General features: G+C 35.1%; 1 protein-coding gene across 3 annotated transcripts in view; it reads right to left on the reverse strand.

Moving 5' to 3' along the window:
- The window catches only part of PHIP (pleckstrin homology domain interacting protein), a 135,501-nt gene that overhangs the window by 79,755 nt on the left and 28,513 nt on the right, over positions 1-27,233 (reverse strand). The window contains exons 6-9 of one of the 3 annotated variants that reach the window (XM_034991212.1): positions 21,278-21,438; positions 5,758-5,979; positions 5,382-5,482; positions 951-1,021 (exon numbers count right to left, since the gene is read on the reverse strand). In XM_034991212.1, the coding sequence (XP_034847103.1) occupies positions 951-1,021; positions 5,382-5,482; positions 5,758-5,979; positions 21,278-21,438 (555 nt within the window). Of the gene's footprint in view, positions 1-950; positions 1,022-5,381; positions 5,483-5,757; positions 5,980-21,277; positions 22,517-27,233 lie in introns of those variants that run through there. The other 2 variants (XM_034991209.1, XM_034991211.1) reach the window with 2 other exon arrangements.

Raw genomic sequence — 27,233 nt, forward strand, 5'->3', positions numbered from 1 at the left:
TTTAAAAAGATATATCCATTTAAAATGCTACTGCAGGGGCTCCTGGGTGGCTCAGTTGTTAAGCGTCTGCCTTCGGCTCAGGTCATGGCCCCAGGGTCCTGGGATCAAGCCCCACATCGGGCTCCCTGCACCGTGGGAAGCCTGCTTCTCCCTCTGCCACTTCCCCTGCTTGTGTTCCCTCTCTCGCGGTGTCTCTCTCTGTCAAATAAATAAAATCTTTAAAAATAAATAAATAAATAAATAAATAAAATGCTACTGCATAAACTCATAATTGGGGTATCAGCATTGCTATATAGCTACCTTTTAAAAAGCAAAGAAGAATTGGAGCAAAGTAATTAATAAAGACTTACAAATAGCAATCAAATTTCACTTAGCTACAGGATACTTCCAAACTCCATGAAAATATAAAACATATCTAAAATACCTTTCTTCCAATGAGATAACTACTCAAGGATCTATTCTTTATTTTTTTTATTTTTTTATTTTTTTTAAAGATTTTATTTATTTATTTAAGACAGAGAGAATGAGAGAGAGAGAGAGCACATGAGAGGGGGGAGGGTCAGAGGGAGAAGCAGACTCCCCGCCGAGCAGGGAGCCCGATGCGGGACCCGATCCCGGGACTCCAGGATCATGACCTGAGCCGAAGGCAGTTGCTTAACCAACTGAGCCACCCAGGCGCCCAAGTATCTATTCTTTAACAGAGTTAATTCTGAAACCTTTTTTCTCTCCTACCAGAGCATTATGGTCTCAAAGAAAATTCTTAGTCATGTGAATACATAAAATAACTCTACAAAGTTCAAATATCCCTAATTTATGACCATCCCCTGGTATATGTATGTGAATATGATTTATATTACAACAGCAAATATTTTTCCAAAATTTTATGTGTTCCACTAAAAGCTTTCTAATGTACAACTTTAAGTGGAAAATTAGGGAGAAAAAAATCTTACCAGCACTAAAAGAAGAACAGATCATTTGAACTCCAGGCCGAGGGCGCTCTGTAAATTTAGCAGGTCTTGGACTAGAATACAAAAAATAAACAATTAAAAATATCCCCAAAGGGATCAGCAAGACCAAAAATGAGCTGTTCAAAAAAATAATTACAGAAAGACAAAATTAAATAAGAAGCAAGAGATGGCTCCCTTCCTAAAAAACAAGTTGGAAATCATTATGTGTCGTGATTAGCAGATTTTATGGTGACTCTATAGATTTTGTAGGAGCTCCTGATTACACATTGATCCACACATGAAACACTCCCAAAGCCACCATCACACCAGACATGTAGTAATTAGTCAAATTTTTTTTTTTGGGGGGGGGGGGTCTCAGTTTTTCATACAGTACAATAGCAATGCACAAATACATTAGAAAAGTCATTTATAAACATGAACACACTAGCAAAATAGGTGCTGCCTCCTGTGGCATATGTGTACCATCAGGTTTAGGTAATAAACTTTTTCAATATTAGACACTGTTAATTAAACATTTCCCTGTTTATTGTCTGATGTGCCGAAATACACCTTTTAAGATTCCACAAAGAATCTTACATTCATCCTAGTGAAAATGTGAAGACTGTTTCAATCTTATGTCAACTATAAAGCTCATTCAAAATAGTCATCTACAGAAAATAGTCATCTACACTCAAATATATTTACCTTAATTGTATAATTGTGTTACAGATGTCTTATATTTACACTATTGACATTAAATGTTTGTTACACTCAACGATACTAAAGAATGAAAAATTATAGATTTTACACCATACCAGCTCCAGTAAATATACACTATATCTGTAATGCTCCAATACAGTGATTTTATTTAAAGCCCTACTTAACATACATTTTGACCTAGTTTTTCTCAGGTTATCAGGGGAGAAAAATTCAAAAATAATTACAGCCTCAACCAAAGTGCACTGCATAACGTCTACAATCCATAGCAACTGAATATAGAGTGGTTTCAGTTTTGTGATCATATAAGGAAAACACTACAAAATATTTATGATCAGTTATATATTCGGAACAAGAACAATTTTTTTTACTGATACAGAACACAATAGAAGTATTTGTTAAAAATTCTTTTAGTTAATAAATTTATAAACAGATTTTTAAAAGATTTATTTTAGAGAGAGAGAATGTGTGCACATTCGCAGGGAGATGGGGCAGAGTGGGGGGGGGGGGTGCGGGGAGAGAGACAGTGTCCCAGCTATGGAGCCCTGAGATCACAACCTGAGCTGAAACCAAGAGCTGGTCACTTAACTAAGCCACCCAGGTGCCCCTATAAATAAATTTTTTAATGTGACATAACAATTTTTCTTAGTCACAGGATCTGACATAACTGAGCATGAATAGACAGCTTGGAGAAATAGAAAGTTATAAAACATTCTTACAACCTAAACAATTATTCAGAGTAAATTAAAGTAACTGTAATTTAAGTGAATTAATCTGAAATTATAAAGGCAACTAAATGCACTACTTTCATCAATATCTTATGGATCCTAACTACATTTTTGTTCATTTTTGGCACAATCATTCATGTAAGTGTTAAGCAACCATTTGGTTGGAACTTATAATCAAAATATGCAAATATTCATACAGATGCCATTTTAAATGGACTTTAATATTTTTAAAGGGAAAAAACAGATACACAGGTGCAAATAATTTATTTTTAAGTTCACATTTGAGGAAGTATTTTAAGATAAGATAAGGCCATGGATTCAGACTCTCTGAGCTCAATTTCCAGCTCTGCCACTTATCAGGTGTATGACCTTAGGCAAGTTAACATTTCTGTACCTCATTCTCCTCATCTGTAAAATGGGAGTAAAAACAAAACATAATCTTAAGAGTTACTGAGATAATTAAATGAATTTAATCCACAAAGAGTGCTTAGTACTGTGCCTAGCACACTCAGTAAGTATTAATATTATTAGTATTTTAATTTACTTCAACCAGTCCTAGATAGTCCATCAATGAGTAATTGCTTTTAGTTTGGTACAGTGGTTGAGAGGGGGTTCCAACAGTATACTTCCAGTATCCAACTCAGTTTTCTCTCCCATCTGTCCTAAAGACAATATTTGTATACCTTCTTCATATGGTTGTCATAAAGATTAACGAGATGACAAATGTAAAGTGTTTAGTACAAGCTTGGCAGACTAGTGCTTAATAAAATTTTATAATCATTATTATCATCTGTATATTTTAGGATTCCCTTTCTCCCCTCACATCTAATCTAAATATGCTTGGACAGCTTTCTCCAATCAGAGATCTCTTCAGCCAGCTTCCAAATTACCCAGCCACTCCGGAGTTTCTCATCTACGAAGTAGCATCTTTATTAGTGGGAGTTGTTACCATATATATAAACACTGTATAAAAGCAAATTCATCAAGAGACTTGGGTTTCCAAAATAGGTTCCATTTACTAATAGAACTGATTTTCTCAATTAATGCAGACTGGGTTGCTAAAGGCACCTCCCCATCAGATTACACAAAAGCATTACAGCTCAATACAATTTTTGCCTTTGATCAGTAATTAAAACCCGTATAACAATCTACATCCTGCCAAAATTTTTGGCAGATATCAGCCATGAGTAAAAATGGAAAGGAAGATAGGTATCCCAAAGCCTATAACTAAGAAAAAGTTACTCCTTTATGCCTGACTTTAGATTAAAAGCTTTTAAGGGACAATAATAACAACAAATAGAATACTACCTCTAAATAATCAGAAAAAACTTGTATGTCCAAAAACAGGAAAATCACGAAGCAAAGTATGGAATAACAACTCAGTGGAACATAATGCAGCTATTAAAACTATTATAAATAACTATGATAAAATGTTAAGGAAAAAACTAGCAGAAAATTATATACATTTCTCTACTTACATCTACATTAAAAAACACATTTATGTGAAAAAAAATTGGTTAGGGTAGTTGGTTAATGGGTGAATCTATGTAAAGGTTCTGGAAAAAAAAATCATTTATATGGAATAACTCACTTCTCAAGAATCCAGATAAATATTATTGTACTTAGCAATGTAATCCTCAAGAAGCACAAAGTGAGAGTTTAATTTTGTAAAAACATTTGAGTTAGTCACGTTTTTCTTCTCTACAAAAACAAAAATGAAAAGACAATGGTATCCCAATCTGGTCCATTAGGAGGTAAAATATACTCAAAGGAAAACAACAATTAATTATTGCTATTGTCCATACACATCAGTAAAATTTAAACTTTTACCTAAATGCCTACAGAAAATCTTTAATATTTTAAATATTAAGAATGCAACTAAAATGAAATCAATTTGCTTTCTCCAAAGAACATCTTTGATCAGAATCCTTTTTTCAAATGAAGTAGTTTGTTTTATTATGTTACTCTAGCCGCCATGGCCTCCTAATGCCCTGCCATAAGAAGCACTCTCCAGGAATGTTAATATTCATGAAGCTTATGTAAACGCTACTGTTTTAAAATAATAAAGACATTCACAAATTAAATTATTCAACTTCGGTTTATAATTTATAAATAGAAGTCACATAGAATTATTGAGATATACCTTCTAATCTGAATGATGTTCTACCATGAGAACGCACAGATGACCATTTTGACACTGCAGAACCACTGGATGCACTACTTCCCCATTCACTGACTGTCTATGGGGCAAAACGCAGCACTTCCTCTCCCTACTACACCCACTTGAGAGGTGGCATGGCAGAGATAGCATGGGACCAACAGGCAGGGAAGTATTGTTCTAATGCTGGCCTTGCCAATTTTTAAAAACTTTTAATTATGGGAACGTTGTTTAACCTTTTTTTTGCCTCACTGTCCTTAATCAAAAAATAATACTGTCTAGCCAACTTGTTTTAATAAACCAAGATATTAATACAAGAGAAAGCACAAATGCAAGATGCTATTGTGGGATGGGTGAAGAAGGATGCATCTATCTACCTTGATGTAATTTTGTGAAAATGTAATCAATTGGTTTTCCTAAGTTTCCTGACATCTACAATAAAATCTAAAATTTATAGATGCAATGGCAGAAATAATTGCAATTCTTCTAAAAGAACAGCCTTAGGAACTCCTAAGATTATGTTCTCAACACCAGAAGGAGCTACTGAGATGAAACTATGCTGCATACAGAAAGGAGTGGCAGTAAAACAAGTATGTTCTGAAGGAAACAGCTAAGGCTAGCAAAAAGAAAAAAAAAAACCCAAACATGTTAACATGAGAAACTTTCTCTGAAGCATGAAAAAACAAAGGGGGGGGACAGACATGAGGTCAGTGAATGCATTTTTGTTACTTACTCAAGGAGAATAAATAAATTTCCTATTATTGACTACTTTATACTATTGTAATTTTAACCATTAAACAATTAATTCTACGAAATAAAAGAGCAACTGACTTTATTTTAAGGGTTCCAGCATCCCACAGCCAAAAACAAATAGTGCCATCTGCCCCAGTAGAAGACAGATATCTCTTTGAGCCACTGCACAATGGTGAGAACTGAAAAACAAATGAAGAAAAAATATCTTTATAAGAGTGACATAATCCAAAAATAAACCCACTTTTTACCATATAAATAGCAACTACAAAACAGAGTTAGAAAACATCCAGAATTAATGAAGGTCATGACTACAATGTTTTTTAAAGTCCATGTATTTATGAAGAAAGAAGAAATATTCCTTTCTTCATTTTAGTTGGCTTTAGTACAAGGGATTATAAAAGTGACTTAAAATTTAAATTATAATCAAGGCTTTTACAGGGATTAAAACAATTACCTGTAATGATGTTATAGATGCACTGTGGCCCTGAAGAACAGCCAAAGGTGCACACGTTCGAAGACACCAGACTCGGATCATTTTATCACAACTTCCAGCTGCTATCATGGTATTCTCATAGTTTACAGCCATGTCTGATATTTCAGCAGCATGTCCTCTTAAAGTAGCTAATAATCTCCCATCATCTGTTGCCCAGATTTTCACAAGACAGTCATCAGAACCCTTAAAATAAAAATGTGTATTAATGGAATTAACTCTCTAAATCTTCATTCAAATTCTGAACAGATATAAGAAATTGTATCTTTAATGTCCACTTCCCAACAATTACATTTTTAAATACTAAAGTGTGAAATACTTGTTTCAGGAATTTTCCTCCAAACAAGGCTTTTTTTATTAAATTATTCACTTATAAAAAATGCCTGTGTGTCCACCAATCTAACAGGAGAAGTAGGATGTTAACAAAAATGTTTACATATGATCTCTACCCAGCAGCCATGGTAACCTCTATCTGGGATCTTGTGAAAGAATTTGAACTTCTGAAGTAACAAAACAAAATTACAATAGTAGAACAAAAGTAATATACAATAGTGACTAATCCTGTCTATGTTATTATGTTATACAGAAATGAAAGTAAGCTAATTTGGGTTTTTTTCTCCTAGGAAGCTAAAAACAATATATATGAATTTCCCATCGGTGATCTTCAGCTAAATATATTACATATAAAATCACTAAAGCCAGTTTTCAAAAAAAATTAATTTTATCTGTATGAAGTCAATAAAAATACCTAAATTACATTTTTTAAAAAAGATTTTATTTATTTTTTGACAGAGAGAGAGACAAAGCAAAAGAGGGAACACAAGCAGGGGGAGTGGGAGAGGGAGAAGCAGGCTTCCCGCGGAGCAGGGAGCCCGATGCGGGACTTGATCCCAGGACCCTGGGATCATGACCTGAGCTGAAGACAGATGCTCAATGACTGATCCACCCAGGCGCCCCCTAAATTACATGTTTACTCTGCTGTAATAGCATAAGCTCAGAAAGAAACTGTAAAAGATACAAAAAGTTTTCTATGAATACCTATATTTACAAATAAACATTTGAATTTCACAAAATCAAAAAGAGATTAGAACTTCTAGGTTCTATTATGTTTTGTAAATTTATACTCTTTTACCAAACTCTCCCTATTTCCTCCTACTGTTCATTATTTAAAAGGTTTTAAATACACAAAAAAGTAGAGAACAGTATCACTAGCCTCATATACCCATTTCCCAGATGCAAACTTATCAACAGGTTTCAAAGGTGGCATGTTACAACCTTCCAATCTAAATCTTTTTTTTTTTTAAAGATTTTATTTATTTATTTGAGAGAGAGAATGAGATAGAGAGCATGAGAGGGGGGAGGGTCAGAGAGAGAGGCAGACTCCCTGCTGAGCAGGGAGCCCGACGAGGGACTTGATCCCGGGACTTAACCAACTGAGCCACCCAGGCGCCCCCAATCTACATCTTAAAAACAAAACAAAAAACTCTTAAATCTGACATTAGAAAGTGGTTAGAAGATCCACAAAAGCAAATGATGCAGATGTGTTATTGCCTTCATACTGATACGACCACACAGTATTAACAGAACATGTTTATCCTAAACCAGATTTTGCCAATACTACCTAGAATACTTTCAATTAACTCATGTTCTTCTGACTGAGCTTTGAAGCAAATTAAGTGGGTTATCAACCACTAAAGACTAGTGATAGAACTTAACTTTGGTAAATTATCTACGTTAAAATCTGGTATTATCACATTCATTTACTCTCAGTTTTTTATCTATAAAACAAGGTTAACTGGATGATCCCTAAGGTTTCCTTCTACCTTTAAAATTCAGTTATTCATGCACTCATTTATTCATTTGCCTTGAGATTAAATACATGCCAAACACCAGAGATACAAAGATGAGATGCGAAGACACAGTATTCCTGTCCTCAGGAAGCAAGGCAGAAGAGTATAAATGCAATAACATGTCCAAAGTGCTATACTGTTAATCAGAAAAGATCCAAACCAGGGAGCAGTGTTTGTCCTTAGAAGTGAAGAAAAAGGATCTGGATCTGGAAAAGAATCCAGAAGCAGTGATGTCTGGACAAAGTCTTCCGCATGAAGAGGCAATGTAGTGTAGTAGCCTCGAGCACAGATTGCAGGATCAAATGTCTCAGTTCATGACCTGTCATTGACCACTTTCTACATGTTTAACGTTCACATTGGGCAAGTTACATGTTTCCTATACCTCAGATTTCTTTTCTATCCCTCTCACTCACAAGGTTGTTGCAAAAACAAAATGAGTAAGTGAGGATGGAGTGCCTGGCATAGGATAAGAGCTATGGACTATAACCACTGCTTTTGTTGGTGGTAGTATTCTTACTTTTACTTTAGCAATATTCTTACTATTACAGAAACATCCCATATGGCTGCTAGAGAGAAGTCTGATCAAAGGCATGAAAATGTGAATATGAGAACTGCAAGTAGTCTGTATGCTAACACAGTGAGAAGTAAAGGCATGAGGATGAAGTTAGGGAAAGACTGTGAAGGACCTTTTATGGTATACTAAGAAATGATGTTTTATAATGGGGATAACTTAAGATTAAGATCAGTATCAGGATCAGATTTGTTTTCCAAAGATCCTGTTGGCATCAGTGTGAATTAGGATAGGAAGTCAGAGGCCATCTGAAAGTTAAAAGTAGTACAGGTAGAAGAGAATGAGTGAAAAAACTGAGATTATTACAGAAAAGAAAGAGCAAAAGAGATGGATACAATAACTGTGGGGAATTAAAGGGATGAGGATTATATCGCGGCTATCTGTGGAAAGTGAAGAAGGAACTGCAATAGACCATGACTTCCAGAAAGCTGATCTGCCTACCACTTGGCACATGGGAATTGCATTAGGCAATTGTTAAATAAAAAAATGGCTTTAAAGCATTTATTTATTTATTAAATTCATTTATTCAACTCCTTCTTAAATTCCACAAATTAAGTCAATTTATTCACTTTATCTTCTAAAAATTAAGGCAGTATTTGGCTCTGATCTAAATTCACAACAAAAATAGGGGTGCCTGGCTAACTCAGTCAGTAGAGCATGCGACTCTTGATTTGGGGGCTGTGAGTCTGAGCCCCGAGTTGGGGACAGAGGTTACTTAAAAAAATAAATAAAATAAAGCTTATAAATTCACAACAAAAATAAAATTTTAAGTATGCTAATACTGGTAGAATATATGAAAAAGTAAAATCATGACATCTCATTATGCTTCACAATACTGATAGAATTCATTTTGTTCTTATGTATTTGAACAAGAATTTGCTTTATATTCTACTACAGAAGGTGTTTCACATCACGTTAACAGGAAAAAACAAAAACCAAACACCTTTTAACCAAAATGCCAGGTTTAATGAAGAGTAGTAGCAACCTGTGATCTAACATTAGCATTCAGTGATTTTTCACCAAGTAAAATCTAACGAGAAGTCCCATTATATTTGTATTGACTTTATTACTTAGTAATCTCACCAATTTAATATAGTTTAATATAATTTTTCTCTATTTAGACAAGTGCTAAAATAAAACAACACTATGCACATTTTCCCCAAGTGTGTATTATTCCAACTGACCTTTGTTTTCCTTCCATTCAACTGCAGGAGAGAAATAGTTGACCTTCTAGGGAAATCTTTCTTCACTATTCTCTTCCATGACCTATAAAATAATATGTTGTCCCACCCTCACTCCTACTCCCCTGAGCTCTTGGCAGAATTTAAAACAGAACTCAAAAGCATCCTTAGACAATTTCTATTTCATGCATCAATACTTCTGATCACTATTTTTAAGGGAATGTGAAACTAAAGATGATCTGACAGATTCAACTAAGTTCTTTTAAAATGACTATCAGAAATATAAATACACTATAAACAATCGACTGAAAAGGACTGCACAAGAAAAATTAAATTTACTGGGAAAACATTTTTGGAGCACTATACATGTGTTTAAATTGAATGTGGAAGGATAAATTAAAAATTGATGAAATAATTCTTTAAAAAAAAAAGACAAAATGTAGAGCAGAACCTGAACAGATGCACTTTCTTTCCAAAGCCTACCACAAATGTTAAGTCAGGTCCGTAACAAACCAAAGAGCAGGACATTATAGTATTTCAATCAGGATGTTAAAAAAGTGTTAAGGACACTAAAATAAAACCAATACCAATGTTATGTAAATGTGAAAGGGACAAGATGAACAACATAGACATGGGGGTTGGCCTTGGCTAGGAGGAATACATAGGCTTCTAAGATGTATGAAGGAGAAAGAGGTATTGTAGAAATAACAATTTTAAAGTAAACAGGAAAGAAATTAGAGGATTCCTAACCTTGACAATAAAACAAATATCTGAGGATTATTTCCTAAAATGGGAGAAGGGGGAAACAAAAGAAAGGAGCCCAAAAAAAGTGAATAAAGTTCAGAAATAAAGTGGGATAAGAGCAATAAGAAAAAAGGAAAAAAATCTGTGAGCAAAAGTGAAAGTTCTGCTAAAATTAGCATGATTTTAGAAAAACCACAACTGACAAGTTTTTTCAGCAAAGCTCCAATGCCTAGGGGAAAACAAAGTAATCATTTCTCTTCAATTATCTAAATATTGCTCTTAGGACTGGACAAGTGAGAAAAGCTGGAAGTTTATTTCCACTTTAAGCGGAAATAACAAGAAATTAAGCTGGAAAAGATTTTATCTGAGGAAGATTAACAGAGGATTTTAGATACCTGTTTGGATTTAGCCCAGTGTGAGACAGCTACTGAATTTTAAGCAGACAAGACTTGGTTACCATAGTTATTTTTAGCCACAATTAAGTTCGAAGAAATCTATGAGCTAGATGCAAAACTGAAAATGTTTTGGAATTCATTTTTAAATCAAATTTAAATTATTAAACTAGTGTTCAACGCCAAGCAAACATAAGACAGCAGTGTATCACTAGTTTCACTCTTCAATAATGTAAAATTGTCATAATTATTATGAAAGTGTGCTCATTAATTTTATCATTTGTCAAGCTTGCATAAAAAAAATCTGAAAAAAAAAAAAATCACAACGAAAAGAATATATAGCTTTAGCTTACTTAAGTCCCCAAATAAAATGTGACACCAAATTTTCAGTGATTTTTTTTTTTTTTAATGTGAAGACATCATTGTCAATGCAAGGATAAAACCAAAGAAGCAAAAACAATTACCTTATCTCTATTCTGAAAAAACAGCAGTGTAGGTATTATTTATGAAAAGGCCTGGTAAGAAAGAGTGGGACTTCAATAAACTTAGATTTGCCTAAACAGAATTTAGCTTGAAGTACCCTATAAATTTGTTTATTCCAAGTCCACACTTCAAGAAGCCACACACACAATAAAACTGCATGCCTTTAAAATAATCAATGTGCTCTGTCACTTAGGACAGAGGAAGAAAATGGAAGCAGATGTTACACTTAAGAATCATTGTTTTTTTCTTTTTTTTCCCCTCTGTGCTCTCTTTCTTTCTTAAACTTTTAAGGATTAAGTAGACTATGAAGATAGTGACAGCAAAGGAAGAAAAGCCTTCCAGCATGCAACAAGATCTCTTACACTGTGGGTTAATTCCTATTTTTTTTAAACAACAAACCCTATTTTGTGAATCCCTCTTGGAAACTTCAAAGTTTCATCAAAATAAAAAGTTTAAGAGGTAAAATATAGATAAAAAACAAATATGGACATTCTCCATAAGTAAAGCCTAGGCAATGTCTGGTACACATTTGACTTTCGTATCCTGGTAATGAAAAATTCCACAGGTCTCTGTGACATGGCTTTCTACTTTGTCATGGACTTAAGTATTAAAATTCTCCTTAAAATCTAGGAAAAAATGTCCTACCTAATGCTATGAAAACTTTATGAAACAACTTTAGTAACATACTGGGCTTTGAATCACTTAAATTCTATGCAGAAACTAAAGTCTACACTCCCCAAATTTAAGTTAATGGAAGGCAAGTTTTAAAGGCTTAACTGAATTACTTATTTTTACAATTACGTATTTGCTTATTTAAAATAAAAACTAATCATATAAGCTACATGATTAGAAATGACAATTATGTGAACTATTCAATGATGAAGAAAGTACTTTACAGGATGGAACAGTAAATGCCAAAGAATGGTTGACTTCCGCAAGCAGAAAACTGCATACATTCGGGAAACAGTACAGCAGGTTACTTCTATACACATAACCTTAAAAGGAAAAAGATCAATAAACCTTTCCCTGCTAAAAGAGAAGCATCAATTGTATAGACCAACTAAAGATTACTACCTTGAAATAAAAAAAGAAATTATGTGGTATTTAGACCTATAGTATCTTGGAGAATCTGGCACTCCTTGGCAGAAATCAACCAGGAGAATTCTAATTTTTCTTGATACTACTACACAGATTTGAGTCAGATTTCACTCCTGATGTCTTTAAGAACAAACAGAATTAAATGTTGAAAACATCATGTGTCATTTTCTTATTCAAGCTAAAAAGCAGCTTGCTCTTCAAGCAGCTAAAATGTGCTTATAATTTAAATTTAGTTCAATGTTTTTTTCAAAGAGGCCACAGATTTTCTTTCTTACCAATCTATCAGACCTCTGTTTCATTTTCGTTACAAATTACCCTAAACTTCAGTGTCAATCATTTCAACACATGCCCAGTTTTGTCACTCTTACCCACTAAACCACCAATGACTAACCTGTATCAAAGTAATTATCACCTGCTCTGATCCTGCTCCCAGGATACCAAGTACTATCATGGAACAAGAGGATATGCATACTAAATCTACAACATTGCAAATTTATGAACCCTCAATTTATTTGGGAGGCTAAGGCTAACTAGTCCCTATTCATCACTCTTTTCCTGCTACCAGGGTTTATCAAGTACCTCTAGGACCCAGTTCTGTTCCTTAACCAAGACTCTTACCAGATAAAATACTTCACAATGAAAAGTAGAATCTGTTCATGGTGAACCTACTTAACTACCTTTCTAAATAGGCCAAAATACACTGCTCTTTATACATCCCATCTTCATCTACTTAGAAATTCTATCTATCCTCCTTAAAGACCTTTGTGTATCAAGTTTACTCTTCTATGTTCTAGCTCCTTCCCCTTGACCCAGTTTTTCACAATTTATCTTCCTATAAATTACTGTACTCTTGCTCTTTTCATTATTACCAAACTTACTGAATACTCACTATAACTCCCATGCACTTTTATAAAGATTTTTATTTATTTATTTTTAAAAAGATTTATTTATTTATTTGAGAGAGAATGAGAGACAGAGAGCACGAGAGGGAAGAGGGTCAGAGGGAGAAGCAGACCCCCCGCTGAGCAGGGAGCCTGATGTGGGACTCGATCCCGGGACTCCAGGATCATGACCTGAGCCGAAGGCAGTTGCTTAACCAACTGAGCCACCCAGGCGCCCCAAGATTTTTATTTATTTATTTGACAGAGAGAGAGCAAGAGAGCAAGAGAGCCAGAGTGCACGTGCACAAGCAGGGAGAGCGGCAGGCAGAGGGAGAGGTAGGCTCCCAGGGGCCCGATGCAGGGCTCAATCCCAGGACCCCAGGATCACGACCCGAGCCGAAGGCAGACGCTTAACTGACTGAGTTACCCAGGTGCCCCCCTCACCATGCACTTTTTTAAATTTCAAACTTAGAGAGTTTCAAGAAGAGTACCAATGTCTTCAATATCTCCATGACCCAGATTGATCAGCTATTAAGAATTCACTGCATTTACTCTATCACCACCTTTCTTCCCTTCTTTTCTCTCCATATAAAACCCACATCCATTACCATTAATTTTTTTCTGCACTATTTAAGAGCAGGCTGCAGACTTGATGCCCCATCATTCTAAATATCCCAGTGTGTATTCTCCCAAAAAAAGACATCATCTACATAAGCTGGAAAATCCATATTGATATAACTGCTACCCAATCCACAGACCCCATTCAAATTCTGTCAAATACCTTGACAATGTTTCCTTTTCCTTTTTGGCCCAGGATTCCATATAGCAACACATGTTACATTTTAGTTAAACTGTCTCTTCAGTCTCCTTCAATCTGGAATATTTTCTCAGGCTTTGATTTTGTGTCCTCAGAAATTTATAAATACAAACCTTAAGTTCTGTAGGATGACCCCAAGCCTCAGTCCGTTTACTGTTTCTTCATGACCAGACCTAAATCATATTGTCTCGGTAGGAATCCCACCAGATGTATTTTTCAATGCACCACTTGAGAGGACACATAATGTCAACTCATCTCACCACTAGTGAAGTTAATTTTATCATGTGTTTCCACAGTTTCTCCCCTATAAAGTTGCAATTCCCCCCTTTTAATTAGTATCTTGTGGGAACATATTGCAAGATTAGGCCAAGATCTTCAGACAAAATCCTCTACCAGTCTTAGCCTCCACTGATGACATACAAATGAATCAACCACCACTATGATGGTTGCCAAATCATCATTCTTTCTACAATTATCAGTTGACATTCAACAGTAACGAATAGTTTTTCCTCCTTTCTTATTGATTTACTTAATCAGTACAGACTCCTGGGTTCCTATTTTAGTCAATGGTAATAAGACAGTCAAGGTCCCTGTCTATCCTAATGACACTTACTAAGAAGATATCACAAAACCCCAATTCTATCTTACCTTTTTTTTTTTTAAAGATTTTATTTATTTGACAGAGACAGAGACAGCGAGAGCAGGAACACAAGCAGGGGGAGTGGGAGAGGGAGAAGCAGGCCTCCCGCCAAGCGGGGAGCCCGATGTGGGGCTCGACCCCAGGACTCTGGGATCATGACCCGAGCCGAAGGCAGCCGCTTAACGACTGAGCCACCCAGGTGCCCCTCTTACCTTTTTTAATTAAAAAAATTATATTTACTTAGAAGTATTCACAGTGTCAACAACACAGCCGTAACTTTTTTTTTTCCTTTTGTAATTACAGAGAGGTAGTCCATTAATAAAACAATTATTTCCTATTAGCTGCATTGGAGACAACTGAAGATGACAAAACTACCATCCCCACACAAAACTAGTTTCTCCTGTGCACCAACAAGAACCTGCTTTAAATTTCCATGCCAATTTACAACCCTCATACTGTACACCAGGCAAAGTTAGTGGCTACTGGAAATACCACCAGGACAGGGCTATACATTTGGCAGTGTGTAAACTATACAAAGAAAGACAACCGACAATTTAAAAACAAATTTTACACAGCCTACATTTTCAATTTTTTTTTTTTTTTTAAAAGGAATGAGTTGTGTACAGGAAGGTTAAATGCTTAATAGGTAAGAAAAAAACCCTGCCTTACTCCTCATCCTTTTCCTCTTCCTGCTTTTTCTTGCTTTTCTCAGCCTTGATGACTCCTTTTTTTTTTCTCAGCCTTGACGGCTCCTTCCCACCCCGCCCCCTGCATCAGGCCTTCCTTTAGTTCAGTATACAGCAATATCCTCTTTGTATTTTTCTTTCAGCTTAACAGCCTTCTTTTCATAAGGCTGCCTGTCATCCGCAGCAGTGTTGTGCCATGTCTCTCCTAGTTTATTTACAACCTCACCAATGGAGAGGCTGGGATGTTCTCTTTTGATTTGGGGTGATACTCAGAATAAAACAAGAAAAAGCCTGAAGGAGGCCTTTTGGGTGCACTGAGATCCTTGGACTTTTTTGTTTCCCCTTTAGGAGGGATGTAAGTTTTCATTTCTCTTTCATAATGAGCCCTATCCACCTTTGCCATGTCTTCTAATATTTCTTTCGCTTGGCAGACATAGTCTTCTGCCTCCCTGAGGAGTAGCTGACTGAAGCATCTGGGTGCTTTTTCTTGTGCTCCTCCAGCGAGTTTGCACAAAGAACGCCTATGATGATATTTTGTCTCTCAGCTTCTTAGGAGCTCCTCTGCCATGTTTAATTACTCTCCTCAGTGAGGCAGAGAGTCGCCGGGTGCCTGTCTGGCTCTCACTGCCCAAGTGCAGTCGCTCACAAAAGCCAAATTTTAAAAAATAATAATTTCAGAGAGTGATACATATTGCAAGAAAACTATGGTAAAGTGTCTAAATGGGATAAACAATGGTAGAGTATGGGAAGGGAAGGTAGTCAGGAAAAAATCCCTAAGAAAGCAGTGCTTCAACAGAGGATTGCTAATAAAGGGATCAGCCAGGGGCATATTTTGGAAAAGATAATTCCATGCTAAGGGAATAGCTAGTACAAAGGCTCCAAAGCCATAAATGGGCTTTGCAAGTTTGAAGCACAGAAAGGACCAGTGTAAAAGCAGCATACAAGAAGGGGGGAATTTGTCTTATAGACATATGTATGTATCTCCCCTAATAGAAGATTCTAAGTTTCTTGCAAAAGAGAACATTATTCATTTTTATCTCTCTAATTGACTGGTTGATTGATTCATCATTTGTTGTACCCCTAATGTATGCACTAGGTACTCTGAGGCATTACAGACCTAAAAAGGTTCAAGAAAAAAGTCTCTGTTATTAAGAAGTTCACAACTTAAAAGAGAGACATCTAAACAAATTCACTGCAACATAAAAGGAAGATAAAATATAACAGAAGGTATGACGTTCAGTGATAGTACTCTACTTTCAGAAGTCTTTTTTTTTTTAATTATCAAAGCTTTTTGAAAGAGTAGTCTGCATTAAGTCTCTTCCATTTTTCAATTCCCAATCCCTCCTCAGTACATTGTAATCTACTATCCCTAACACCAAAATAAAAGTTTTTTGTCAATGTTATTAATGGCCCTGACAAGTCCAAAAAATGCCTTTCAGTTCTCATTTACTTTAGGTTTACATCTTTTGTAAAATACTGATCCTTTGTCTTTTAAGACACCATTTCTTTTATTTTTCTCTGGCCTCTTAAGCAGCTCAGTCTCAATTACTGACTCCTCTCCTTTTCTTTCACCTGTTTTAAAAGTCAGTCACACACATATGAGGTAATACAATCAATTTCCATATTCCATGATTCCCAAGCTGAATCTTCTAGCCTTAATTTTTTCCCAAGCTTCCAATGCCTCTTGAATATTTTTATTTGGCTATATAGATTAAGAATCTCAAATTTAACATGTCCACCGTCACAAATTTCTCTACTTAAATCCCTACACCACAGTAAATGACAGGGCTTTCTAACCAGTCACATAGTTTAAAAACATGTGATCCCATACTCTTCTTTCTCAATTCTTCCCTACATTCAAATGAAACTCTTAAATCCTAGAGATTCTATTTTTAATCTATTAATTCCATCCCTACTTTCACTGTGACTCTGTTCAAGTCATGATGATTTCTTTCATGGATCACTGACAGAACCTTTTCACCAATTCCTCTATATATAGTCTTAGTTTCAATCCATTCTTAACAATAATGCCAAAGGGACTGTTAAAAAGAGAAATTATACTTACTCTTCTGTCTAAATTTGTCATTTTCTCTCCATTGCCTTCAGGAAAGAAACCTACTCCCCTTCATACATCAACAAAAGGATCTTGATGATTTTGTTCCCCACTAATACCTCTAGCTCTTGCTTAAATGATAATCCATATTTACTCTCTGCCGTATCTAATAGTATACAACTGCATGTTATATTCTTCCAAGGTTTAAAAATGCCTTTCCCTAAGTCTGCAATATCCAGCTAAACTCAGCTGAGGTGTCAGTTCTAGTAAGTTTCCCTTACCATCTCTTACAACACACTGAATTAGACACTTCTATGATACTTCAGTATTTTATATAGCCTCATTCAAGCTTCTTATCAGTTGTAGCAATATTGTCTGTTGACAATCTGAGAACTCTCCAGGGACAGATACTTTGTCTTTCATTTCTAGATCCTAAGTGTCTAGAAGAGTGACTAGTTATAACTTAGAGCATTTATGGAAATATTGTATGTTCTTTTGCCTTAATTTGAAAAGACACATTTTTTTTTTTTTCCTGTAAAGGGGCAGTGGCACCTGGGTGGCTCGGTCAGTTGGGCGTCTGACTCTTGATTTCCACTCGGGTCATGATCTCAAGATCGTGGGACTGAAACCTGTACCAGATTCTGGCTCAGTGGGGAGCCTGCATGAAATTCTCTCTCTCCTTCTGCCCCTCCCCTCCACTCACTAACTCTCAAATAAATAAATCTTTTAAAAAGGGCGGGGGATCTTTTTATATGGCCCTCAATATACTTTTTGTTGTATTATGAGTGAATGGCTTCCTCCTGAGAGAATTCATTAACTCTGCTTTTCTTTTTTTTTTAAAGATTTTATTTATTTATTTGAAGAGAGAGACACAGCGAGAGAGGGAACACAAGCAGGGGAAGTGGCAGAGGGAGAAGCAGGCTTCCCGCTGAGCCGGGAGCCCGATGATGCGGGGCTCGATCCCAGGATCCTGGGATCCTGACCTGAGCCAAAGGCAGACGCTTAACGACTGAGCCACCCAGGCGCCCCTAACTCTGCTTTTCTTTGGTAAATATTATTTGAGGCAGTGATTCTAAAATCAAGTAAAAAAAAATTTAAAAACTAAGAACTAGGAAGCAAGTCTCAGTAATTATGCTATCTTCTCCCTGGATTCCTCTCATTATTCTACTGGGAAAAATCCATTAAAATATTCTAGTACAAAATATGTCAATTGTCCTAGTATATAATTTCATTTATCAATTACAAGAACTTGATTTTGGATCTTGTATAGAATTTGTAAATAAGATTTTAGTTGAGTAAGAAACAAGATGGATAAAATTTATTTAGATCTATATATAACCTACAGCAGGAGGTAAAACTTAGTGACTGCTTACTGTAGATCTTGATCTATACTAATTACATGCATTATTTCATTCATGTAGTCATACAAAAATCTTGTGGGGTTGGTAACTATTATTATTTCCCTTCCCCCCTTTTAAGAGTTGAAAAAACTGGAGATTAAAGTGGTGAGGTAATGTGTCCAAACTGCACTGCTAGGAAGTGATAAAGCTGTGAGCTGAACTAAGAGCCACCTAATGCCAAAGCTGATGCTCTTAAACACAGTGCTATCCATACTGCCTCTAGCTATGTCTACTCAGAAAGACTCAAGAGAATCTGTCCCTTTAACAAAAATGCAAATACATCTACACGAGAACTTTAGGAATGTGAAAGGTCTTAAGATACCAAATACATAAAAAGGAAAAACTGGTTGATTTATTACTGAACTGTTATTCCAATAAATAACAACAGTGTGCTCGCTCACAGAAATCGCTCATTAGTCAATCATGATCTACTATCCTAAAGCTTTATCCCATCAGTTTTCAAGACTGTTTTCAAAACATTAGTCAGTGGCTAGTGTGTTTCCAGTGGAATGAAGGAACACCCAGCAGCCATCCCACTTCATGAAGTTAATATGAACAGTGAACACATAGGTATCCTATTGCCACTTGAGATAACCATAAAAATACAAGGAAATCTTATAAATAACAGTACTTTTCATATCTATGCATTTCTTATCACATGGTAACATTTTGGAATCTACAACGGCAAATCAGCAGTAAAAAATTACAAATAAGACTATGAGTTTGGCCCAGTTAGCAAATAATATCACATACATAAAACCTAACCAATTTTAAACTCTGGTAAGACCTATATAAAATAATATGGAGATAATTTTCTTCCCTTTAAGTATGTGTCTTCAACTAAAGAAAAATATTCAGAAAACAGCTTCTTCTTCCCATGTCATTCCTTTTCTCCAAATCAAATATTCTTAAAAGTAGGAATTAACTGTCTAGAACAGGGGCTGCATGCAGATTTTTTTCTGTACAGGGCCGGATTATCTTAGACTTTGCAGTCATAAATACTCACATGTGCCAGTCTCTGTCATAATTATTCAACTCTGCCGTTTGGTAGCGCAAAAGCAACCATAGGCAATACATACAAAACAACTAAGCATGCCTTTGTTTGAATAAAATTTTATTTACAAAAACAGGCTGACGGCTGGCTTTGACCCACAGTAGTTTGCTATCCCCTGGTTCAAAGTGCTGCTCTTCCAACTCCTTATCTACCACTCTACTAAACTCAGGAGATAGCAACAGCACATTATTTCACTGCATTTTCCCTCAAAAAAAATTCTAGGAGATTATGTATCTAATTCAAATCAAAACACACATAATGCTTCATAAAGTACAAGAAACAAATACTTATCATCCTATCATTTTTAAAAAGAGAATCCCCACAAGATACTTTACTAACATCAAAAATTAAGTTATATATTTTTATAACCTCAATGCAAAGGCATAGCTTTATACGCACCAAAATGAAGTACAAACAGAATGTAATACTTTTTTCTTGTTATTTCAGTCTATTACTATTTTTGAAAGATTCTTTTAAACATTACAAATACCAAATTTACTTTGTTTTGAGAACTGAATTTAAATATTGGTATACTGAACTTGAAAAAGCTAAATGTAATTTTCCATTACCATTTGAAAACAAATTACTGTTATAGATATATCAAGCACTTTAGCAAATATATAGATATCTGTTCTCCACTCTGAAAATCATGATCAATCAGAATTTCACTTTTATTTTGCTTCATAGAGAACAATGGAGAAAAAAGAGAAGGTGAAAGAGGAGAATACCTAATCTAAGAAATGATCTGCAAATGCCTGAGTGGATGAGAGCCAAAAGATATGTATGGAAATCCTTTCCCACATCCTGCTGTTTAAGCTATTTTACAGGTGACTGGGTACATGGGTAGAGAAGTAGATATAAATAAATCTCAGTTTACAAGCATATTTACTTAAAAGAGGAATCTATAATTGTACCCAACATGTAAAATTTGCAGCTGCTCCCCAAAGACAGAGATAGGAATTTCCATTTTAACTTCCATTACCCAGTGGCTTACTTCAAAGAAAATTAAGGACTCTATGAATGAATGCATACCTTTAGCCCACAGGGTAGTAATATAAGTACAAGAACTGTATAGTAACTACCACCCTTAGTGTATGTAGTAGTTAATGTATCTAAAAATAAACAGAAATATTTCCAAAAGTAATTTTCTCAGTTAAAGCTGAAAAGCTCCGCTTTTCTCCATTTAACAAGTTAAAAGAAACAACAGCAAATAAGCCCAAAGAACCTCTTTAAACACAAGATCAAATATACTGAAGAATGAGGTGCTAAGGATAATATAAAAAGTTACATTTAATAATCTCCTCTAATTTGCTTAACACACTTTTGAAAAGCCCCTGGTATGTAATTTAAATTATTATATGATATTTTTATAAAATGTTAAACGGCTTATTTGATATAATGTTGGGAATTACACTTATCCATAATGTAGCACCATCATATAGCTGTGCCTGTACTACATGTCCTTTAGAAACTTTCCAAACTTCAAATAAAATCTTTTATTATACTAAGCTAAATTACCTGAATATCCAGTTTTTCATTAGAAGAGAAAAAAAAGTTCTGTTTCAAGTTCAACTATAAGCAATGTTTCTTCAATGCCATATATGAATTAAGATCATAGTTCAAAATATACTTACAGTAAATATCCGTCTGCCAGTTCGATCAAAAGTTACACAGTACACAGATGACAAGTGTCCAAGAATTCGTTTATGCATTTTCATGTGCTGATATACTGCCGTGGGAACAAGTCGTTCAAGCCTGTATTTCCCATTCAGCTTCCGTGAAAACAAAGTATCCGCTACCAAGAGAAATGGGAGAAATGAGTACAATTCAGAAATTAATTTTCTTAATTATCATCTTTTAAAAATTCACATATTCCAACTTCTCAAATGTTGGTAAAAACAGAGATGCTTTCTAATATATATGGCTCTGAGTTTTACCGGAATTAAGTCAGGCACTATTATCCTAATTTTACAAATAAGCAAAGTCAGTTTATATAACCGTCTAAAGTCACAAAGTAAATAAAACACGAAACTAGGATTAAAATTTAGACTTCTTTACTCTCTGGCTAGTACTCCTAAAAAACCAAAAGCATTTTATATATTATTTCTTTAAAATGCCCCCATGAGATATATTTTCTGACAAAAGCAGTTAAAACTGGATCCAGCAATTTCTACTTTTCATCAACCAGCAATTCTTGAACACGCTAAATTTGACACACCAAATAATGTTTTAAAAAAACTGCACAAATGAAGTGAAAGGAATAATCCATTGCATTATTTTAAAAAGTAATTAAACTGGGGATCTTGCCAAACACCTGTATAATGATTCCTTCTCTAGAACCTATTAGCTCTTCTTTGTCAACTCTTCCATTTTAACCATCTTTCAAGATATGACTGAAATTTATCTTCTGTCCAGAGCCTGATGAGCTGACTTCAGCCCAAAATGTTCTCTTCTATCTGAATTACCACTGTACGTATTTTCTATTCTGATAATTACAGACGAAGAAGGTGCTCAATAAATATATGCTGACTGATATGCAGGCTCATTATTCACTTACAGATTCCTTTTAATATACTTTTCAAAATTACTTTTAATATAAGGCTTTTTTCTGACTGTGACTGCCATCTACTTTGCATAGTAAGCACTGCAGCTTCTCACTTGAATTTAGTCCCCCCAAATTTTTAATATATATACAAAATACTATTTAGAACCCAGCAATTATGTCCTAAAGTTGATGAAATACAAGTATCTTGGTATAACATAAAAAATCTCAGTATTTATTATTTTATTCATGAACAGTAAGTGTTTGGCTCACATTGTATTTAAAAACAAAAAAAAAATCTTGGGGACTTGTGAAGAGAAATGTAGAAAAATGCTCTGCATTACATTTCAAGGAATAATTACATTATATTTACATGTTCTTTTACTATATCAATTATTTTATATTCTAATATAATATACCTCTTTGCTGTTACCACATAAATTCTATACTACAATTTATTTTTAACATCTGGGAATATCTGAGATAAGCTTTGACAGTTGTAAATTACCATATTTAGGCTTAAGCTGGTCACACAGTAGCAGTGATTTACTAAGTTTCTAACAAATCTGATACATTTTTCCTTATGCACAGAAATAGCCTGGTAAAAGACATCCTCTGGTGCTTTGGTTCCAAACTGATATAGAGCAAGAATCACACAAACCCACAGACATCAATTGTCTTGCCAAAGGAGAACTTATCCAAACACTAAGGATCCATGATATCTCAGACTCACCTGTCTATCCTGCAAGAAATTAAGTGATGACAAATAACACAAATGTTGACAGTGTTACCAAGATGTAGTTAATTCCCTCCATCATAAATTTACAAAATTCTCAAAATGACAAATTTTTTAAGACATTTAATGCTGTTCAGGTATAAAAATGATTATTAGAAATAATTACAACATCAAAACTATTATTTTAATGATCAAGTACATGCATATATGTCAAAATTTTTAAATATAAATTCATTATAAAGACCATTTAATAATTGGAGTTGATGAAGTATTTTCTAAGCAAAAAATAAGTAAAGAAAAAGAGAAATGTTGCTGCTTTTTTTAAATTTAATTTTATTATGTTATGTTAGTCACCATACAATACATCATTGGTTTCTGATGTGGTGTTCCATGATCTGTTGTTTTCGTATAACACCCAGTGCTCCATGCAGTACGTGCCCTCCTTAATACCCATCACTGGGCTAACCCATCCCCCTACCCCTCGCCCCTCTAAAACCCTCAGTTTGTTTCTCAGAGTCCATAGTCTCTCACGGTTCGTTCTCCCACTCCGATTTTCCCCCCTTCATTTTTCTCTTCCTTCTCCTAATGTCCTCCATGCTATTCCTTATGTTCCACAAATAAGTGAAACCATGTGATAATTGATTTTCTCTGCTTGACTTATTTCACTTAACATAATCTCCTCCAGTCCCATCCATGTTGATGTAAAAGTTGGGTATTCATCCTTTCTGATGGCTGAGTAATAATATTCCATTGTATATATGGACCACATCTTCTTTATCCATTCATCTCTTGAAGGGCATCTTGGCTGCTCTCTTAAACATAGTTTTTTTCTTTTTTTTTTCTGAGTCTTTCTAAACTGGGTTTAAATCTTTATTTTTATTTTAGGAGTCAACTAAAAAAAAAAAAAAGAATATCCCTTTCAAAAAGCTACTTTATAGTCAGCTTTTCAAATAAAACTTTCCAGAAACATTATTTGAAATATATTTATAGTTAAAACTGTAATTCTATACTACCTTTTGTTATGCTTGGCTACCAATTAACTACTGAATATCTATTCTATGACTCTATCCTAGCCCAAGTCCTTGACTTAGACAAATTACAAACTTGTGTAACAATAACTAAAAGATAATCTACCGAGAACAGAATGTAGAATTTGCAGGTAATAACTTGCTGGACAAACTTGATAGAGGGAGTCAGAGAGGAAATGTAAGTATGGTTCGATAGTTCAAGTTAACCTGAGGAGGCTGAATTTGTAGGCCCAACCAGATCAAATAGGTAGAGAATTTTTACAAAGGTAGAGAGGAGGATGTTCTAGGACTCCAATTCAAAAATTCGTATTTTCTTTTACTATACCCTTTGCATAGTGTCTATCTCCCTTACCAGATCTTAAATACTCTAAGGAAAGAAATTCTGTCTTATTCATTTTTCCCCCAACTGAGTGTAGAACCTTTTAAACTAAAAATTATATAAATGAATCTTAGTTAATAAGATACACAAGATGGTTCAATTTAATCTATAGTTTTATGGCAGAAAGGCAAATGGCAATTATTCACTTTCTAAAGAAAGTATTAATAGACTAATTGGATTTTTTCATAAAAAGGAAATGTCTCTTGGATTACAGAAACTCCTTAAATTTTATTAAACTAGAACACCAATTTTTAAAATGAGCATGGTTAAACAGGTCTAAGGGGTCACAAAGAAATAAGTTCCTTATATGACATTATTACAGTTTTAATCTTAAATCAAGTAGCATATAGGACTTGGTTTGAAAGTAGTAGCATATAGGACTTGGTTTGAAAGTACTTTTATTTTCCTAAGTATGGTGATGAGAAATATTCTTAAATTAAGCCTGCCAAAGCAAATTTCTATCTTCCTTCACTTGGCAAATTCTTTCTTACTCTCTAAGGCCAGTTAAAATGTCACCTCTGCTAATAAGACTGTAGTGAATTTCAGAAGAAACCTAACCGGTTACCTTGTAACATCACTCCTGTGCTCAAAACTACAATGTTCTTCATTTCATTCAGAATAAATACCAAATTCCTTACACATCAAGCCTACCAAGACCATGCATAATCTTGTCTCTCATCACCTCTCTAAATTCACTTGCTACTTGAGACCCTTTACTCAGTCTGCTCCAGCCACTCTAATCTCCCCCTATTCTCCCCACACAGGAGGAATGTTCCTAACGTCGGGTCTCTGCACTGGTTGTTCCCTTTGGCTAGAATACTGTCCCCACATATAGCTAATTACTTGATCTTCTCCCAAGTCTTTTCTCAGATTTCTGTCACTTCTCAGTGAAGCCTAACCTGATCAGTTCATTGAAAACTGCAACTCATTCCCTACCACCACCTATAACTCCTGGCCCCCCTTTATTTAGCTATTTGTTCTTTTCCCATCACTTATCAACTGATGCTATATGTTTATTTGTTCGTATGTTCAACTGTTTATTTCCTGCCCACCCCCCCAACTTATATAATAAGATCCATATGTACCAGATTTTGTCTTTTTTGTCCTTATATTACCTCAAAGCTGACAATGATGGCTGGCACTCAGTAGATGATCAGTATGTATTTGGGGAATTTAATGAATAAATTACACAGATAATAAAACAATTCGGTTTAAGGAATAAAAACAAAAATGGAGAATTTATCAAACAGATTATATATCCAGAATCTCCCTAAATAGTTCATTTCAACTGCTCTGCTAAATAGATTTAATCTGGAGGGAAAGAGAAAAGTAAACATATTTTACTCAATTTCCTAGTAAATAGAACAGTAAATAAAATAAACATTCCAGAAATCACTGTTAACCATTTGAAATATCAGTCTCTTTAAAATATCAAGAGGGGTGCCTGGGTGTCTCAGTCGGTTAAGTGACCGACTCTTGATTTGGGCTCAGGTCATGATCTCCAGGTTAAGGAGTGAGCCAGTGCTCAACACGGAGTGTGCTTGTCCCTCTCCCTCTGCTCCTCCCCCTGCTCGCGCGTATGTGCTCTCTCAAATAAATAAAATCTTAAAAAAAAAAAAAAAAAGGTGAAAATAAATAAAATTTGAAGAGAGAAAAGGAACAAAATGATGAAAACTGTCATCTGTAGCAAATCATTCAAAATGGTCTCTGAAACTTGTGTTCAAACCTGATACTGTGGGGACTATACGCACAAGTCTACAGAACTATTAGAGATAAACAAAAGGGCCACAATTTCTTAATGTTAGATATAACTACATACATATCTAACCAGTGGATTCATATCCATTACTTCTCTAGGTATAAGGACAATAAATCAAATCCCCCCCCAAGTCACTTTTCCCCAGTTTATACTTATTTTTCAAGAATTGATTCTTTTTTCTAATCATAACACTAATTAATGCATACTCAGTGTAGAAAATAACATAAATGAAAGAAGAAAAATCCATAATTCTATCAGTCACTTTCAAAATTTTACGAAGATTTCCCTCATAAACAGCATTTTAACAGCTATGCTGTATTCCTTAATGAAATAAGAGTTAGCCTCTAAGTTTAACAGACTTGCATTCAAACCTGATAGTGTGGGGACTTTAAGCAAGTTTCTCTTTCTCTCTAGACTTTAATTTCTCTAGTTATATTTCTTTTTTTTTTAAGATTTTATTTATTAGAGAGAGCACGCACAGAGAGCACAAGCCGGGGGCGGGGGGGGTGGCAGGGGCAGAGGGAAGGGCAGACTCCCCACTGAGGAGCGAGCCTGATGCGGGACTTGATCCCAGTACCCTGAGATCATGACCTGAGCTGAAGGCCGACGCTTAACTGACTGAGCCACCCAGGCGCCCCTAGTTATATTTCTAGAAACATTTTCCACAATATACTCGACTTTCATATTAATGCTGTTCTTTGACAGCTCACAATTTCACAAAGTTGAGTCAATTCTTTCAATATCTTTTTTTTAAAATAACTTTTTTTTTTTTTTAAAGATTTATTTATTCGAGAGAGCGCGAATGAGAGAGAGAGAGAGTACATGAGAGGGGGGAGGGTTAGAGGGAGAAGCAGGCTCCCCGCGAGCAGGGAGCCCGATGCGGGACTCGATCCCGGGACTCCAGGATCATGACCTGAGCCGAAGGCAGTCGCTTAACCAACTGAGCCACCCAGGCGCCCTAAAATAACTTCTTTTACTGATTTAATATGAAGAGTCCTAACCAGCCAACAGTACAATAAATATCCAGTTACATTTTCTTTTACTTTCCTGTGGCTTAAAGTTCTCACTTACCTCCTTAATTTATCTGGAGTTTTAGTATATATTGGGGTGAATCTCTAAAGATATTTTTTCTCTCCCAAGTAACCA

Source organism: Mirounga leonina, unplaced genomic scaffold (assembly GCF_011800145.1).
Source record: "Mirounga leonina isolate KUSES-001 unplaced genomic scaffold, KU_Mleo_1.0 Mir_53, whole genome shotgun sequence".
NCBI classification, from domain to species: domain Eukaryota; kingdom Metazoa; phylum Chordata; class Mammalia; order Carnivora; family Phocidae; genus Mirounga; species Mirounga leonina.